The sequence below is a fragment of the Athene cunicularia genome (assembly GCF_003259725.1).
Source record: "Athene cunicularia isolate RWA chromosome 1 unlocalized genomic scaffold, athCun1 chr1_part1, whole genome shotgun sequence".
Lineage (NCBI taxonomy): Eukaryota > Metazoa > Chordata > Aves > Strigiformes > Strigidae > Athene > Athene cunicularia.
This window is the reverse complement of record NW_020799091.1, coordinates 21,162,179-21,180,114: the sequence shown is the minus strand read 5'-3', so window position 1 is coordinate 21,180,114 and position 17,936 is coordinate 21,162,179. Positions and strand designations below refer to the sequence as shown.

The 17,936-nt window shown below is 39.3% G+C and overlaps 1 protein-coding gene across 1 annotated transcript in view; it reads left to right on the top strand.

The window, feature by feature from the left end:
- Positions 1-642: 642 nt before the first annotated feature.
- The window catches only part of FLT3 (fms related tyrosine kinase 3), a 32,943-nt gene continuing 15,649 nt past the window's right edge, over positions 643-17,936 (top strand). Inside the window, exons 1-9 of the mRNA XM_026860164.1 lie at positions 643-661; positions 2,287-2,411; positions 4,059-4,261; positions 5,049-5,164; positions 7,363-7,480; positions 9,088-9,224; positions 9,808-9,947; positions 10,044-10,197; positions 14,694-14,859. Of these exons, the coding sequence (XP_026715965.1) occupies positions 643-661; positions 2,287-2,411; positions 4,059-4,261; positions 5,049-5,164; positions 7,363-7,480; positions 9,088-9,224; positions 9,808-9,947; positions 10,044-10,197; positions 14,694-14,859 (1,178 nt within the window). The remainder of the gene's footprint in view (positions 662-2,286; positions 2,412-4,058; positions 4,262-5,048; positions 5,165-7,362; positions 7,481-9,087; positions 9,225-9,807; positions 9,948-10,043; positions 10,198-14,693; positions 14,860-17,936) is intronic.

The window sequence follows — 17,936 nt, the reverse complement described above, 5'->3', positions numbered from 1 at the left end:
TGCAGATCTTTTCCCTGTGTTTAAATACATCTTTCCCTTTCCTACTGTGATGCTAGGCATCCTGCTAACAAGGCAATATGAGCAAAGTGGAGTAATGCCAGGGATAAATTAGCTTGGCTTGTACAATCAGAAGCTAAAACTATTTGCAGATCAGAAGCAAGGAAATTCTAAACATGCCAAATGAGTTGATCTTTTGAGGTCACATTTTCAAGTGGTTTCAGCTGGTGTGTCTTGGAAATCAGTGGACATAGGTGGGTTTCCATCAGCTAAGCCTCTGTCTGTGAGCCACTCAGATGGTTTATGGTTTGAAAGGGTGAAAGGTAAACAAAAAACCGAAGTGGAGAAAGCTCTGCAGAGAAGGACTTGGTGAAAGGCTAGCAAGAGGGCTGGAAACATAGCTTGCATCAATGATGAGGAATGCAGCATACTTGATGTAGATACCTAATGCATACCTGCCTTTCAGCTACTCTCTGGCACTCACCGTGTCAAGAAGTGCCAACATTATCTTTATAGCCAATAGAGGGAGAAACATGTCTCCACAAAGAAGTCCTGTTCACATCTCTTAGGAATCACAGACAGATGGGTAAATTCTTCCTCAGAGGTCTGCAAAAGCAGACCATTGTCTGTGTATACTGTGGAAAGATGGCACCCAAAATGAAATGTATGTTAGGTGCCTGAATGAGGACTCAGTTTTAATCCACATTTGCCAAGAGACCTGAGAAGTGGTTGTCAAAGTGTTGCCAGCTTAGAGCTCAGGCAGCTCCAGAAGGCACAAATGTCAGAGGAGACGGCAGCAAGTCTTACTTATTTCTTCCTTCTAGTTTTGCTCTTTCCATCACCTGCAGAAACAATCTCACTACTTTCATCCTTCAAGCTCTTCCCAATATATTAACCTTTTTTTCTCCTTCAACTCTGCACCTTGCTTTATGTCCAACCATCTCAGGAGCTGAGGGGAAGAAAAAAGAAAAGCAGCAAACCAAGACTTGAGGGCAGAAATTTTCCAGGTCACCAGGAGAGAGAGATTATTTTATGATTCAGTGCTTATTTGTACTGTAAAGGGCTGGCTTTAAGTTCTTAATGGAAATCAGACACATTTCACCAAGCCAGTTGTGCAGTCTTACTTGTGTTTTTATTGTTTATGTGCAACAGTGGGGACAGGATTATTATATAGCTCCCTTAAGGCTAAAAGGTGACATTTCAAGATGCAGTCCCTGCAGAAAGGCTCATATGAAGCATTCTAGAGAGATGATGCATTTGAGGCACCACAAACTTTCCCACTGCTCCTTACCCGTAAGGAGAAATGACATTTGCTACTCTTGCTAGGGCTTGGAGTTGGCAAGTAGGCTGTCCTGGCTGTATAGGCTCCTGGGTCATGACAAAGCCAGGGAGGTATGGAGGAAGGAGAAAGAAGGAGAAAGCCATGGGCTTACTCTTCCTTGTCCTCCACTTTTTGCATCTGCTTTCATCAAAATAGTGGGAATTGCTGCCTTATTTGCTTCCCAGAGGGGGAAGAGCACAAGGCTGTGAATGGCATCTCAAGAGAAGCAGCATCTAACCTAGACCTCATTTGCAAGATGTCGGGGTGCACAAATCCATGCCAGGAAGACTCAGGAGAGTGTCCAGTATGTCAGATCAAATGCAACCTGTCCTGTAGAGAAGGAAAATGGAAGGCTAGATCTTGAGTCATTGGGTGAGCTGAGTGTGGGCTCCAGAGGCAAGTTGAAGGACTTTATTTTGCCATTGCAAGTTGGAGGACTATATTTTGCTATTGCTTTGAGCCGGAGTGAGGGGTGCTTGGGGAGTGTTTCTGACTTGGAGACCTCCTTAATGCTGATGGGAGGGATGGTGCATGATCATCCCATTGTTTGGGAGCAGCTCACAATGGTCAAACGCTGACCTGCAGCTGCAGGGTTTGGTGCTTGGGGGTTCTTCCAGAGACGTGGATACAGAAGTGACCTGCAAGAAGGAACCTGTGTTCTATAATGTGGTTTCTAAAGGAGCCTCTATAACGCATAGAGGCTTTTGTCTTTAGACATTTTCTGCCACATTATGGGACATACTTCTAAAGTGTGATGTATCTGTGCTTTTGAAAGGCTCTCCAAATAGTGCCTCCACTCAGCTTCAATACACAAATACAGTTTGCAAATGCACACAATATCTGCATATTCCTTTTGTGTTTTTTTTTTAAGATGTAATCTTTCTATAGTTTTGTTGTATTTTATTTTTACTAAAATTACTATCCCTGAGCAGAGATCTAGACATTTGTTTTCTATTTCTGTTTTACAGTTCTTGTTATGACAGCAGTTATTTTCACTTCTGCAATGAATCAAAATACATCTGAGATCACCTGTGTTTTTATCAGCCAGAAGGATGAAGGTTCAGGAACACCAGAAACATCGGTATCTCCTAAGGTAATAAAACAGAGAACAAGTTGCTTATGAAATATTCCTGTCCATTCCAGAAATACCTTCCCAGAAGCTTACAACACCCTAAACCTTTAGGGTGTGGGGATGTTACAGTCAAAATATCCAGGGTTAGGCCAAATATATATTTATACTACAGAAGGTTAGAGGGAAATATATATCACAATTCATACTCTGAAACCGTACATAGGTCAGTACCAGTTTTCTCTAAAACAGATATTTAAATTACTGCTTTGATGCTGTCTCACATCAGCATGCCTGAATATCGCTGAATATTGCTCAACACTACTGGAAGTATATCAACATAAAAAACATGTTCCCTTAAGAGGGGATTGCTGAGACCACGGTGTGAACTGGTGTCCTGCCACAGTGTATGTGTGCCACGGCTGCTGGGACTGATGGGGAGCTGCTCTCTATTCCCGCCACCAAAGAACACAAATCCCTGCCTGATCTAAACCTTGACTGAGACACCAAAGCTGGACAGGGAATCAAATGTGATTTTTTTTTTTCTTCTCTTCTGACTTGAAATGGCAGAAGGCCAAGAAGAGATAATATGCAACTAAATTCATGAAGCAGCTGAGACTTGTGCTTAAACTATTTCCTGAGGATTCTTGTTTCAAGACAGTCTTATGAAATATTTTTAATTTCTGGACAAATAAATCAATAATTCAGATAACATATGAAGGTATACCAGCCAAAGCTGTACTGTGCTTGTATCTGATGAGGCAGAATATGGCTGTTATCTCTAGATACTTCTCAGATCAAGCAAAGGGAAAAAGAAGGAGCAAGGTATGAGAAGAACCAACTGGCCAAGCACAGTGTGGGACAGAGAATGCAATGAACTCTGTCCTTTCATAAATTTATATCGGATAAATTTCACCCACCAAAGTAAGGGAGACATTTAGGGCTACTCTTCACATGGAGCTATGTACTTGCCATCTTTTGCTGCAGCTAAGATTAGAGACTCATTAATATGTCAGTGGCTTTCATAATGACTGTGGAATATTCTCTTTCTGTTTCCAATTCTCCTTTAGCTGTATGCAGTAGTGAGGAAATGAAAGGTGTGAAGGCGCCCAGCTCAAATTCTTACCTACTAAAGCCCCCAAGGAGTCAAGAAGCAGTCTAGCTAGATGATATAGTGAGAAGCAGTGGGATGCTAAAAAAAAAAACATTCTGACCCTGCCTTTGCATTGAGGTTGCAAACAGAAAAGTAGTATTATAATTCTGTGTCTTTCTGTGGCTCTACTTGAAAGGAAACAAAAATGACATTAAAGAATAGCCTATATCACTAAGGGAAATTGTGCTTCTGACTAAAACTGTTCTGTTATGTCTGTCTAGAGAACAGAATTAACTAATTCACCAGGAATCCAATATCAATTTCTTATGCAGTAGAATTCAACATATTTATGAATAAGTTGGACAGTAGAAATTAAAAAAAAAAAAAGAATCAAAACCAAAATGAAGGTATGATGAAGGTGTTATTTCAATACAATTTGTATTCATATTTGAGTATTACAAGGAAGTATTAATTTATGAAAAGTTTTCCAGATCATTCTTTTAAAATATTTTAATGAAAAAAAGCAAATAAAGTTAGTTGCTAATAAATATATAACAATCTGTCCTCTTGCATTGCAGATTTCTAACATTCTGGAAGATCTTGGGTGTTATTTGAATTCTCAAGGAACAGAGAATATCTATCAACCAACTAAAAATGTGGAAGTCAATGTGTATGAAGATATTGAATTAAGGATGATAATGAACATTTCGGAGATCATTTCATGCTTTTGGTTCTTTAAAGAGAGCAAAGCTTGTAAACCTTCACTGGACTCGGAGAATAGGTAGGTCAAGGGATGTACTGGATCAAAGATCCTTTAAGAGATCATTTATTTTAGGATGCCAGTGGAATATTTTCTGTGACTGTGCTTGTGATTAATTTCATGTTATGCATTATCTTTTTAAATCTTCTAATCTTTCTTAACTGTTGTCACCCAGCAGCACATTGTTGATTGACATTTAGACACAGAGACACATGTGAATCTTAAAGCCTAGCATAGTTTCAAATAAGCACGTTCTTTTAATTTGTATAGCATCATGTATGGGAATCTCCAGGGACTTTCTGACATTAATCAATTTGAGCTTTTCAGTGCTCATGTGAGGCAAAAATCATGATTTTATAGTCAAAGAAACTGAGGCATGAAGAATTATGTGACTTGTTAAGGTCACACTACAGATCAGAAAAAACAAGAGTAACAGCATCCTGATTCTCACAGCCAAACCTGGGCTAGAACCTAAGGCTGGATTATTGCCTCTCCCTGCAAAACACGCAGGATAGGACTGCAAGTAAAGCATTTCCCTGTGGACCTCCGCAGCTGTCCCAAGCTCAGGAAGTCCATCTGTACTGATACTCAGCGTTAAGTATATGGTACCTGTGGTTCTAAATTCCTACGTGCTGCTTCCGTAGGAAGATACATGATGAAAACACTTCAGGTTGAAGGGCACTATATAAATAATGAATACTAGTATCTCTGAAGGGTGTTTGCAAGAGCTAAAGAGCTGACATTTTATAGTGTGTGCTGCATACTGCCTTCTAGATAATGAATAGAGCTTTACTTTTTTTTTTTATAGATATGTTACATCTTTGGCTTTTTCTCAAATAAAAGAAAAGCAAGCTGGAAAATACACCCTCTCGGTCATAAGTAAAACCGGCAATTACACAGTAGTTGTGTCTGTTCTCATCCGAAGTGAGTATATCTCAGATGAAAGGGGTTAATCCATCAATAAATTCAAGGGGAGAGGCTCAAGTTCAGTCAAAGCAATAAAGCTCTTATGTGCTGCATTTCAAGCATCTTGCTAGATTTGCATAGGACTTGGAGCTGTCTTTGAGGCTGAAGTCAAAACCACAGGCTGCGTGAGAGTCAGCTTTCGCTGGTCAATAAACCATGCAAATGAACAAATAAAGATGTAAATGCATAGCAGCTCTCTTCTCCCCTATGAGAGATTCCCCTCTGTGCCAAAAGGGATAAATCGAGGGTGGCTTTTATGTGCTCTCAAAGCTCACAGGCTAGATTTGTTTGCTTGCATCTTAACCTGTTCATTCTTGGTGTTGCCAGCTGGGCTGTTATATGGACCAGATCGGGACATCCCTTTTGGTTTTGGGTCTCTGGCACTCTGAAGTCATGCTTTGTCCCACTCTCACTTTTCTCAATACCAGTCTTTACTTGTTTATTTGGGTTTAGAGTAAAACACATCAGTACTACAGCTGCTCAGCACAAGGGTGCCCAAGAAGCTGAAATTTTAGCCGCTGTTAAATGCTCATGACAGCATGGGCGAGGTGTGACTTTTTGAAAGGCCCACAGTGGGAGCAGATTTGATTTAATTTTCTCAAGGATCACACAAGAGACATCTCTGACACAGAAGCACTGCTGAAGTAAAGTTCAAGCTTCTGTTTCTAAGTAGGGGTGTCCAAGAACATCTCAAAAAAAAAAAAAAAAAAAAAAAAAAAAAAAAAAAAAAAAAAAAAAAAGACCTACATTGACATGATTTTTTTTTTTAACAGAAGACAAATACTGTATTATTTTGTCTGGGAAGGGCCAAATTTAAAGATAAAATTTAAAAATATAAAAGAAATTTCAAAGAAAATAAACAAAACATCAGTCCAAACATCTAAAAGACTGGCAAACCCTTCTAGAGACAGATTCAACAACAAGCATCATTACTTGCCTTATTTTTAATAAACTGAGACTAATCAACATTTTTTATTCCCTCTCTATTTTTTTTTTTAAGTATTTATTCTCTTTGGCTTTTTTTCTCTCTCTGGTGTCAGAAGTGTTACCTCCAGTATCTCCTTTTATTGAAGGCCTATTACATGTCTCAATTATAATTTAAAGAGCTTCATTGAGGGGACAGGGTATTAAATCTTTAATTAAATATTACCTACTATATAAATTAGGCTTTATGGGTAAAAAATGTTATTACATGTGCAAGCAAGAGTAGTTTGAAACTGTCTCAATGAAGATCTTTTACATATCAATTGCTTGGATTGCATTCTCTTTGCTCCTCTCAATCTAATATTGTAATTACATCTCTCATAAAATCCTCCAGGCTAGATGTGAATCCTTCAAATGAGATGTGATCTCCATAGGTGAAAAAAAGCCTTCTAGGCCCAGATTATAAGAGATAAATGAAGAAAGAAATTAAAAAGCCAAAAGTATTAGTTGCACCTTAGCATGCCACCTTGCAGGCAGTGGAAGTATGACTGTAAAGAAAATGTCGCTCTTCTGGGTGGAAGCTGTAATTTCAATTGTAAAATGACCTGAAACCATACTCAGTAATTTTCATTTTGAGTCAAATCTTTAGCAGTTTTAATACGTTAAATTTCTGTATTAGTCCAAGTCTGTGCCTGACAGGTTTAGGGGACTGGGAGTTGTCTAGGAACCTTTTCCCTCTCAGTTACAAAATAGGATAGAGAAGTCTGATGGTTATCAGAAGTCATTATCACCCGTTGTTTTTCCATCCCATATCTGATCTTACTGAGTAGTATGCAATGATCCCATTATGTGTAGAGACTTTGTAGTCTCAACAGATACTCCACCAAAGGCCACGGCCTTGGAATGTTATTTAAAAAGGTATCTGTTCTCCTGCCCTGTGAAATGAATAGCAACCACAGCAAATTAGCACCTTTCAGTATCAGTCTCAGGATTATCCTCTGGTGTACAGAGGCAGGCCTTTGCTAGGGGGAAGCTGTGCATTTAGCAATCAAGGCTGAAAAGCTCATGAGACCAACCCACAATACCCCTAGGGCAGAATAATTTTCTATTCCCTTGGTATTGAAACCTCCTGAAACAAATTACAACTCTGTAACTTCATGTACTATGAAATGAGCAAAACACCATTCCAAAATTTTTTAAGCATTCTTAAACATTTGCATGATTTTTGACAGAGAAACCAGGCAAACCCTATTTCAGGAAAAGAGAAAAATCAGATGTTATTGAGTGCATATCTGAGAGCTACCCCCAACCCTCTGTGGAGTGGATATTTTGCAAAACACCTGAAAAGAGGTATGATATATGTTTATATGCATGTTGAGTCTCTAGACTGAAAGTTTACCATCTTCTGAAAGAGAACGGGAAGGCTTTGTACTGCTTAGTGTGCCTGTTGAGCTGGAAAGGTAACTGAAGAAGAGCTTTAGGTCAGAATTTTTGGAGCCAGGCTCTGCCGGGTTGCACACCCACGTGCTGGTTGAAAACCTGTGTCTGCATGATCCACTTTTGGAATGCTGCAACACATTTTTCTTAGAAATGTTGGCTGTTGTGCTCTCTTGGAAACTTTAAGCTCTTGGCTTGAAAAAATCTATTCCAGATTCTATTATTTTGATGTCACAAGAGCAAATCAAAGGTATCGTATTTCCCTCTAGTTTTTCACACTTTTTGGAAACGTGAATCATAGAATAGTTTGGGTTGGAAGGGTCCTTTAAAGGTCATCTAGTCCAATCGCCCTGCAATGAGCAGGGACATCTTCCACTAGATTGTGTTGCTCAAAGCCCCATCCAAGCTGACCTTGAATGTTTCCAGGGCTGGGACACCTAACAGTTCTCTGGGCAACTTATTCCAGTGTTTCACCACCCTCACTGTAAAAAATTTCTTCCTTATATCCAGTCTGAATGTACCCTCTTTTAGTTTAAAACCATTAGCCCTTGTCCTATCGTAACAGACCCTGCTAGAAAGTTTGTTCTGAACTTTCTCAGAGGCCCCCTTTAAGTACTGAAAGGCATCCTACCAATGTAACTGACTTTGGATACAACCATCCTACCAATTCCTCATCCACCAAACAGTCCACCCATCAAATCCATATCCCTCCAATTTAGAGAGAAGGATGTGGTGCAGGACCATGGCAAAGGCCTTAGAGAATTCCAGATAGACAACATCTGTAGCTCTTCCCTGTCCACTGATGTAGTCACTCCATCATAGAAGACACTAGGTTAGTCAGGCAGGACTTGCCTGTGGTGAAGCCATGCTGGCTGTCTCGAGTCACCTCCGTCCTCTGTGTGCCTTAGCATAGCTTCTAGGAGGATCCATTCCATGACCTTCCCAGGCACAGAGGAGAGGCTGACAGGTCAGTAGTTCCCAGCGTCCTCCTTTCTACCCTTTTTTCCAGTCAGCAAGGACAGTCACCTGAAGCATTAGAGCCAGGAAGATGTTATAAGGGATCATGATTTTCCAAACTAATTTTTTTTTTCCCCACTTTATTAATATATAAAGTTGATTCTATTAACAGCAGGAATAATGCCTTTCTCTGGAGCATGGCAGTTTGGGATCTGGGACTCATAATGGCCAATGGATTTGCAGCAGCTCCCACCACCAGAAATTCAGAGACGTGATATGAAAGATCAACCTCTATGATTTTACTCTTGTCCAAATTTTAGTCACAGCATTACCTGTCTCTGAGTCAGTTGGGGCATATTCAGGTCATTTAAGCTCGTATTTCTGCCTAGGCTGTGATATTTTTATTTTCTTATCTTCACCTTTCCTAGTTCCTTTTTATTTGGCTATGTAAGATCCAGTTTTCCCACTATTGTTTACATATTCTCATAGCTTGGAGATTTATCAGATTTATTTGCTTGAGGTTAACCAAATGACTCAATGAATAATTGTGCTTGTAATTGCAGTTGCCCTGATAAAATACATGAAGAACCTGGGGAAATAGGTGGCATACAGAAGGTACAACATGAATTATTTCAAACTTATATATGGTGCTGTGCAGTTAATGACCTGGGCAGAGAATGCACCAGCCTCTTTACAATAGGTAACTTCCCTCTAAGGTTTACTTACATGCAAGCTGGATCCTGACACTGATGTTAGTTGCACTGCTCATCTGAGTTCTTTCTACTTTCTGGGCTAAGCTACTTCCTTGTAATCACTGAAACAAATCCAACTGAATATGACTGCTCTGTCGCATGTTTAAAATCCTATTCTAATAGCTATTTGTCATCTCTGTAAAAAATGACTTGGCCTTCTACATTTGCTAAACATCTACTAATTTTTCTTCATGCTTTTAGGACTGTGTTGCAATGCTCTTCAAAGTGTTCCCAAATATATACATTTATAAATAATAATAAATTAATACATAAATTCAGTTTTGTCTGTTTTTTAAATAAACCTGACCTAAGATCTATGCTGAACTGTGTACTATAGATATATTGTAAATTATGAGAAAATCCAACAAATTTACTAATTTCATGGTTAATGTGTAATTTTCCAAAATTCTAGTTATCATTACAATGTAATAATGGATATCTATACAGCATTAGCAGACAGTTTGTTTCAAACAGTTGTTTCAGTAACAGAAAAGTAACAGTTGTTTCAGTGACTGTGTTCTGATTTTGTAGATTTAAATGAAAACCAAGAAGCACCTTTACCTAAATTACTTCTTAAAGTCGGGGAACCGTTGATGATCAGATGTAGAGCTGTTCACCATAATTATAAATTCAGTATAAAATTATCTTTTGAAAACAAAGAAGTTGAGCAGGTAAGAAGACAGGGCATATTTTAAAACAGAAAAAACCTAATTGTTTCTATAACTAATCTGACAACTGATTAAATGGGAATCTCTGTTGAAAACTAGGATCACCAGTTTGAAGGATTAGACTACCAAACAGATCTCTCGGCGATTCGGATCCAGTATGCATTTACTTCAGCTGCAGGAAGAAGTGATAGTGGACATTATACCTGTTCTTCTACTGTTCATCCGAATCAAACTGCTTTGGTTACAGTTTTAGGTAATTCCAACCCCTGGTGTTAATTTTGTCCCTTGATTGTTTTTCTTTGTTTTCCATGTGAAAGTTCCTTGCTTTCAGGTATGCAGCGTATATTTGTAGTTCCTTTTCTAAGGGAAAAGTGTTTGCACTTACCGGCAGTCCACAAGAGCCAAGAGATTAATCTGAACTGATTCATTCTGGTACCCAGAGATAATCAACCTTTGCTTTCTAATGTTTTTCAAATAATTCCCATTAAAAGACAGTGCTTTTAGAAGTTAAATGAAATGGCACTGTTTAGAGATCTAGTCTTCATGATTGTTTCAATGGTATCTCTAGAAACACATACTGGGATTCATCTTATGTTATTGTAGGTCAGTCTCAGCCAGTGTGACACAAAGCCAGAGTGGCTTTTTGTGGGGACACAGAGATATAGATTCCCCAGGGGACTATGCCTTGGGCTTTCTGGGCAGCAGGGAGTAGTGTAGTTGTGTAGCCCTTCTCTGTGCCACCAACTCAGATGTAGGCAGCTGCAGAGCAGATAAAAATAGCTAGAGGTAAAGCACTGCAGAGAACACCATTTCTGGAGCTGTCCAAGAATATAAAATGCATGACCTGCCCTGTGTGTTCATCTGTTAATGCTCTGTGTGTGTTAGTTTGACCAGAGTCTGGAATGACCAGTGACTGGTTTCAACTAATGTGAGACAGAAACATCCTGCTGTGACTCCATTTATGGGTTTTGAAAAGCTGTAGCCATGGTCTATGTCCTCCTCACCACTTGCTCCCACTGAATCTCCCTTTCACTCACATATGGGACCTTCACTCCACCTTTGCTGCACCTTCAGAGGTGGGGAGGTAAGGCAGAGATTCTCATGGTCTCTGCTCTGCTATTTTGTATGGTCCCTTCAGGTACTTGTTCCTCTTGTACAGAAAAAAGCAGATACAAAATCTGTACCGGGCCTGACCTGGGTCTGACAGGAAAGAATCAGTTGGAAGGTTCTTGGAGGTGGGCTCTCCCACCCAAAACCCAGAACAAATGAGAAAAGACTGTTTCCTCTTATGGCAAGGGAGTGACTGACAAGTAGCCATTTGAGTTTGCCAAATTTTTTATGGGAAAGTAAATCTGAGGGAGAATTTTAGCTCCAAAACCCATGGAATTGGTAGCAGAAAGGAAATAAAAGCCTTTGTGTTAATTGAGAATGTAAGCCCAGAGAGGTGATGAATAGCATGACTCGACAGAGCTGGCAAACTGTCATGCAGAAGTGCGGCTGCAGCTATGATAGATCTGAAGGAAAGCCCAAAACTAAAGAGACAACTACTCCAGCATTATTGGTTGTTCTGCATGTATTCTGCATTTCAGGTGCTGAAAGGGAACCATCCTCCAATACCAAGCTACACAAGGCCTGAAAATTTTAAAAATCAAAAGCATACCAAAGGAAACCTCATTCTGCTTAAGCAATGTGTTGATTTAAAAGCAAGTAGTGTTGAAGTTAGTCCAGAACAGCCTCAACTGCAAACCTTGTTTCTCAGATGGAAATAATATACAAATAGGCATAAGTCTGGAAATAAGGCATAAAAAGGAAAGCTGTAGTTAGGACCATGCTGCAGGAGTAAGCACTGGGATTAATTTTCTGACTGGTGTGCCTGGAGCTGCAGTCTGTAGCGCTGAGAACAAGGCTTTCCAAAGCACCCAGCATACATTTGACCTTAGATGTAGTTTCTCTCAGAGTTTACAACACCTAGGCTAGAAACAGTAGGAAGTGAGAACACTTACCCCAGTCTCTTCAGAAATTACTTTTTCAGTGCAGTATCCTCTTTTCAGCTTCTGCCTACCATTGAGCAGGAAGTTCTCATCATTTACAGTAACTGAGTACAATATCTGGGCATTTCTAATACACACATCTTCTTAGTAAACAAGAAGGTAGGAGTGAGCGAGTAGTGCAGAAGTAGTGTAGAAGTAGTGCTTCTTTCTCAGTACTGGTGCCCGGTTCAGAAATAGTGGTTTCTTGGATCCATAAACTACCAGGTGTGAGTGTGTGTCACAGTAACAGGGGGTATTTGAGTCACTGTCTCTGGTAGGCTGTATTTCTGAAAAGGATATTTTTTGACTGGGGTATGCCAAGCTACGATGATTGTCTGTATCCTCCTTAATACTCCTTATGCAGGCAAATCTTCTGAGAGCTCATTGGCTTTGCTGATAAAAAAAATCTGTTTGTTTATTTACATGGTTGATTAAAGTGGGGGGATGTTGTCATACCTAGCTAACAGCCATGCTTCTGATCCACCCCAGCCTTCAGTTTAACGTATTAATGACAACCCATGTTGGTGTGAATTTGTGCTATCATCCCAAGTTCAACTTCAGCAGGACGTAGATAGTGTAGCAGTTTCTGAAATGATCAGTGTCCTACCTTTAAACCATCATTGTGCATGAGTCAGCACCTATAGCTACACTTGTAATGGTCATGATGTAACTTAACCAAGAGAAAACTGTTTTGGTTGGCACATACTGTATTGCCTGAGGAGCCTGGCTAACATAACTACATTGATGGATTGTCTTCTAATCTCTAATAATGCCTTGCAGCCAGACAGCTCTTGTTTGCTCTTTGCTAATTGGTACTTCACCAACTCATCCCATCTTGTGTAGCTGGTCAGCTCAGACAGAGTAGTTAGGCCACTTTAAAGTGCAGCAGAGATCAAGTCAACAAATGCAGCTGCAAGGCTCTTTGTTTCTGCAGTTCTTATGCTCAGTTTCCACCAGTGTTGAATAAAGAATTTTTAGCACTACATAATCTTGATTCAGGAATATGCAAGCTATTTTGCAACACATATTAGGTTTAAAGCAACAAATAAACAAATACAATAAATACACAGACTTGAAAGCTTTGATTCCAATCTCAAGAATTTCATCTCACCTCTCTGTCATTACTGAATAATCATGTTCACAGTTTCTCTGGCAGAAATGCACTTAAACCTGCCAAAAAAAATGATAAGCCAAGAAATAATGCGCTGTTTTCTTTCTCCTTCAAGAAAGAAACTACGTTTTCTGAGCTGTTTTCCAGAGAAATGGCATAGACTGCTCCAAAGTCCTTGTGTGCACTCTGGAGAAAGCTTTTACTCTTGGCTGGTCATGTTGTTAACAATACACATAAAGATGACATTCTGCCTGGAAGGATGAGGTTCAAAAGATCATTCAAAAGATGAAGGTCCAATTTATAAAACCAATAAGCCTTTAATATCAAAAAGTAGGAGAACAGTCATGAAAGGAATTGCTTCAAGTTTTAAAATACTGATTTTTTTCGTGGTTTATATGGGAGTTTCCAGATAGTATTTTTAAACCAATAAGCTAGACAGAGATGAAACATGCCAAGCAGAATATAGGATTACAACCAAAAGAAAAGCATTCAAAAGGAAAAACCCAGTCCAGCAATATTTCTACAGTGCAGTTTTTCACCATGTGGCTGATTAAACGCTGCCACAAGTTTCCCAGATGTTGTAGATTCTACTTCCTTGGATACCCAAACTCAATGGACATGGCTCTGAGCAACCTTATCTTGTTGGAACTGATCTGAGCAAGAGCTGGACTAGACATCTCCAGAGATCTCTTCCAATGTATATGATTCTGTGATTTTTATGGAGTGGATTCTAGCTCCACTGGTGCATTTAGGACAACTTCCTCCCACATGTGTCCGCTGTTCAGCCTCTTTGGGTGTGATTCATTTCACATCATGAGACATCTAGCCCCAGCAGTCAGTGCTAAGAAACAGATATTTTCTTAAGCAGTTCAGTATATCTTTGATATCTTCTATTTTAGGATGAAATACATCTGGACATGCATGTCTCATTCCACTGAGTTTATCAGAGGTCCATACAAGTAGCTTAGGGGGGGTCACTGAACTTCAGACAGCTCCATTAGGTGAAACTAATCCCACCATAGCAGGGCAAGTACCGGCAGTTCATGGTTCATGCACATCTTCAAAACATTTTTTCATGTTGTTGTTGTCTTTCATCAAATATGTCTAATTTAGATGGAGAAATAAAGGAACAGCTACATGATTTATTTGCAAAATCTTCATCTCATTTAAGAGAAGGAGAAACAACTACTATTAACACCTGATCATAGTGGAGGTGCCACCTGGTTTTGTTCCCTGTTAGAGGAAAGCCAGAGAATGCAGCTGTTAATGCCTGGAACACACACCTAAACCAATCCAAATAAACAATGGTGTTGTCGGCCCTGTGGCTCTTGTAGGGTAGACTGGGGAGAAATGTTGGACCATTTGGGAAGGGTTCTGGTCTGACCAAATATGCAACTTCAGCAGGCTCTGATTGTTTGTCTGCAGCTGAACACAGTGACATCATTTCAGTACTACTTTGAAGCATTATCTTATTTTGATTAACAGGATGCCTTTTGTGATGTAACATGGTGCTTTTTTTGCTTGTGATAACCAAAACATAAAACATACAGTTGTCAAAATTCCTTCATTAAGCAGTCCAGCCTTTGTAATTTTTTTTTTTTTTTTCAGAAAAGGGATTTATAAATATAACGGACTCTAAAGAAGATTTTGAAATTGGTGAGGAAGAGTTTTGCTTTGAAGTTAACTTTACAGCATATCCACCAGTTAGATGCATGTGGCTGTTTTCCCAAAAAACATTTCCATGTAAACAAATTTACAGTGTGAATGGAAACAGGTACTTGAATATTTTGGAATAATTTGATATAATAATGTTTCCTCTTTATATTGCATTTTGACTGCTTACTGTCCATGTTTTGTATTCTATTTGTGTTTTTAAAATGTGGATGGGCCACGTGATGAAGCTATATTAACAAAAGACACTCAAACATTATTTTGGCTTTCAACAGCAGTTCATGTAGATAACTTGAAGAATCACTTTATTCTCCATGTTATAATAAACCCCTTGGTAAGTTGTGCATCTGCAACCCTTTAGTTTGTATACATTTTTGCCATGCCCTTTCTCTCTAATGTAATTTCTCAGTTACAGATCTGCTGCGGTTTTCATACTGGATCACAAGTTCTACATGTTCCCCTTTTGTCATCCTGTTCTTGATGATGTTCCCAGTGTCTTTCAAACTGCTCAAATCAAGTCCAGGGCCCCATAGTTTCCCAGGCCACTGTTAGATCTGTTCAACTGTGCCTGTGCCACAGAAACATACCGTTCTGCTCATTACCCAGGTCATGTATTCTTCCACTGCTGCAAAACATGTTTTGAATAAACCTGTTAGTTATCTACCTTTTTTGTTATTTCCTACAATGAAGTTCTGGCATGAATCCTGTTTAAGGATAATGTTTTCTCCATTCCCTGGGCTTTCTAATTTCTTGATAACATTATCTAATTTCCTTCAGAGTAGTCTCATGGCTTTCAAGGTAACAGCTCTTATTCACCTCAATGAAAATAAAGCCAAGCTGCTCTTTTAAATTTTTAGCTTTAAAACCAAGCAGGCATTAATGTGGCTCCACCGATTTCTTCTCATATTCTTAAAACCTCTCTTAGCCTCTGTATAAAACTGTGTCACAGCCTTGATTATTTTTATTATTTCTTTCCTTAGTATTTTGGTACACTTGATTTTATCCACTAGCTTGTCAAGTCATCTTTGCAACAGACTGGCCTTTTCATCTGCATCAGATGGTGTATTGAGTCAGACGTTCATGAGGTTCAGAGACAGCTTAGTTCAGATTAGTTAACTGTCATCTCCTGGCAGTGACCACAGGAACTCTGTCCCTGCTGATAAAGTGAGGGCTGTCAGCAAACTTTGATAGCATTGGGTGGGTGTTGGTGACTAATCTGCAATGCCTGACATGGGCCAGGCAGATCTCTTCTTTGTGGTCAAGATTGATTTTGTAAATGAGGTCTCAAGGGATAGCCATGGGCATTTGCTCATCCTTAACCAATAGGTACCTCCCTCCAGCTGATAATGCTGAACTAATTTGCTTTGCAGCTGGTATGGACCTCTTCTCACTGCTTGTAAGAGTGGGAGTCAGTTTTGCTTGGATGATTGACAGCTGGTGTAAATTCAATCCAGATAAGAAGGTGCTGTGGACTGGGCCAAAAATAACAATTTTGAAAACTCTTGAATTAGCTTAGGTATGACCCTCATTAATTGGTCAGGTGCAGCTGCTGGTGGCCTGGGGTTTATGAGTCATTCCAGATGGCCTTTGTAGCACCAAAGTAGTGGTTGTTGAGTGCTGATCACCATCTGCCGGACAGGAGAAAGTCCAGCTTGTGTTCCTGGAACAGCCTGTTCTGGGCTGGCTCAGCTGCCGCCAGCCCTGCACCGGCCACAGACATGGCCACGGCTGCCTCACCACCCCAAGCATCACCGAAGCGTGGCCTGGAGGTTGCTTCAAACAGATAACTCAGTCATCCATCTGACTGCACTGTTGATTAAATACTTTTTAAAAAATGTTCATTTTAGGTATTTATACTTTGCATTTATTTATCATCCTATTTATTTTATGGGAAAATATAATTGAGAGAAAAATACATTAATTTGGTGATTATTTCATCTGACAAGTACATTTTTTCTGTGCAAACATCCCCCACAGCTATCCAGTTTTGGTTGAATACTAGCATTGGATAGACATGTATCACCTGAGCAAAAAGAGTTGGGGTAGATATTTCATTCAGTTTGAAGTCCCCAGAAGCAGCAAGAGGTAGCAAGATCAGGAGATTCTACCTACAAGCTGTAGTGCTGCAGATTTTTTTTAAAGCAGGTTTCTCAAAACAAAACAAAGAAGGTCATCATATACCTTAACATATTGTGAGCCTGACTTTACATATTTTAGTTGACTTCTGTGTAATCCTGTCTCCCAACACTTCTACTTTATTCTTTTCATATCCTTTTTCATTTCCTATTTTTCTTTTTTATTTATTTCTACCATTTCCTTATCAAACTGTCCCTCCTGATTATAGTTCACATTAGATTTTATTAATTAACTCTGTCTCTTTCTTTAGCTTTTAATTTTGGGTCCCAAGGATTCATGTCTCCTGTCAGTGCCCTTACATGTTTTCGGAGATTCCTTCAGAATTTCCATTTTCTATTTGCATTTGTTGTCTCTATGTTTTAGCACACTACTGATTTTCACTTCCCTCCTAAGAGCAAATGTGTTTTCATACACAAAATGACCTCTGCTAAGTTTATAATGTTTATCTCATGTTATCTTATATTTTCAGGTATCAGACACTCTTTTTTAAATTACTTTCTCGTTATTTCATTAGGATTTGATCCTTCAGATTTAGGATTTCAAAAGTAATAGATGATTTATGGTTTTTCCTGCCTTCAGTAACTATTTTGAGGCATCTTAAAAGGGGTCTGATTTTAAAAAGTCCCTGAGTTCAGGGACATCTTTAAGGCCATTTCAAATGAAGACATTCAAAAGTCAGTAAAGGCTAAACTGCCAGTGGCTTCAATGTGAGTTTTCTTGCTCAAGGATTGCAAGGTGACTTGATCTCTTAGTTCATTTGTATGAACTCATTCTCCTTGCTTAAGGAGAAACACCATGGTTTTAGTTATCCAGATTTCTTGTTCCAAGCTCATTACTGCGTTCTCTTACTTTGCAAATTACTGGTACATGCTGTCTTCTTTTCTTTTCTGTCTGCTTCAAACTCCCTGATATGCCTGCTTGCCTTTACCACTGAATTTGAGTTGGGGGCCTCCTACTCGGTTTTCCTTGAGCAGTCAGCTAAAATATCTGCCCCCAAAATACCAGCAACTAAACCTAAGATGACATTTTCTTAAGTGTTCTTCT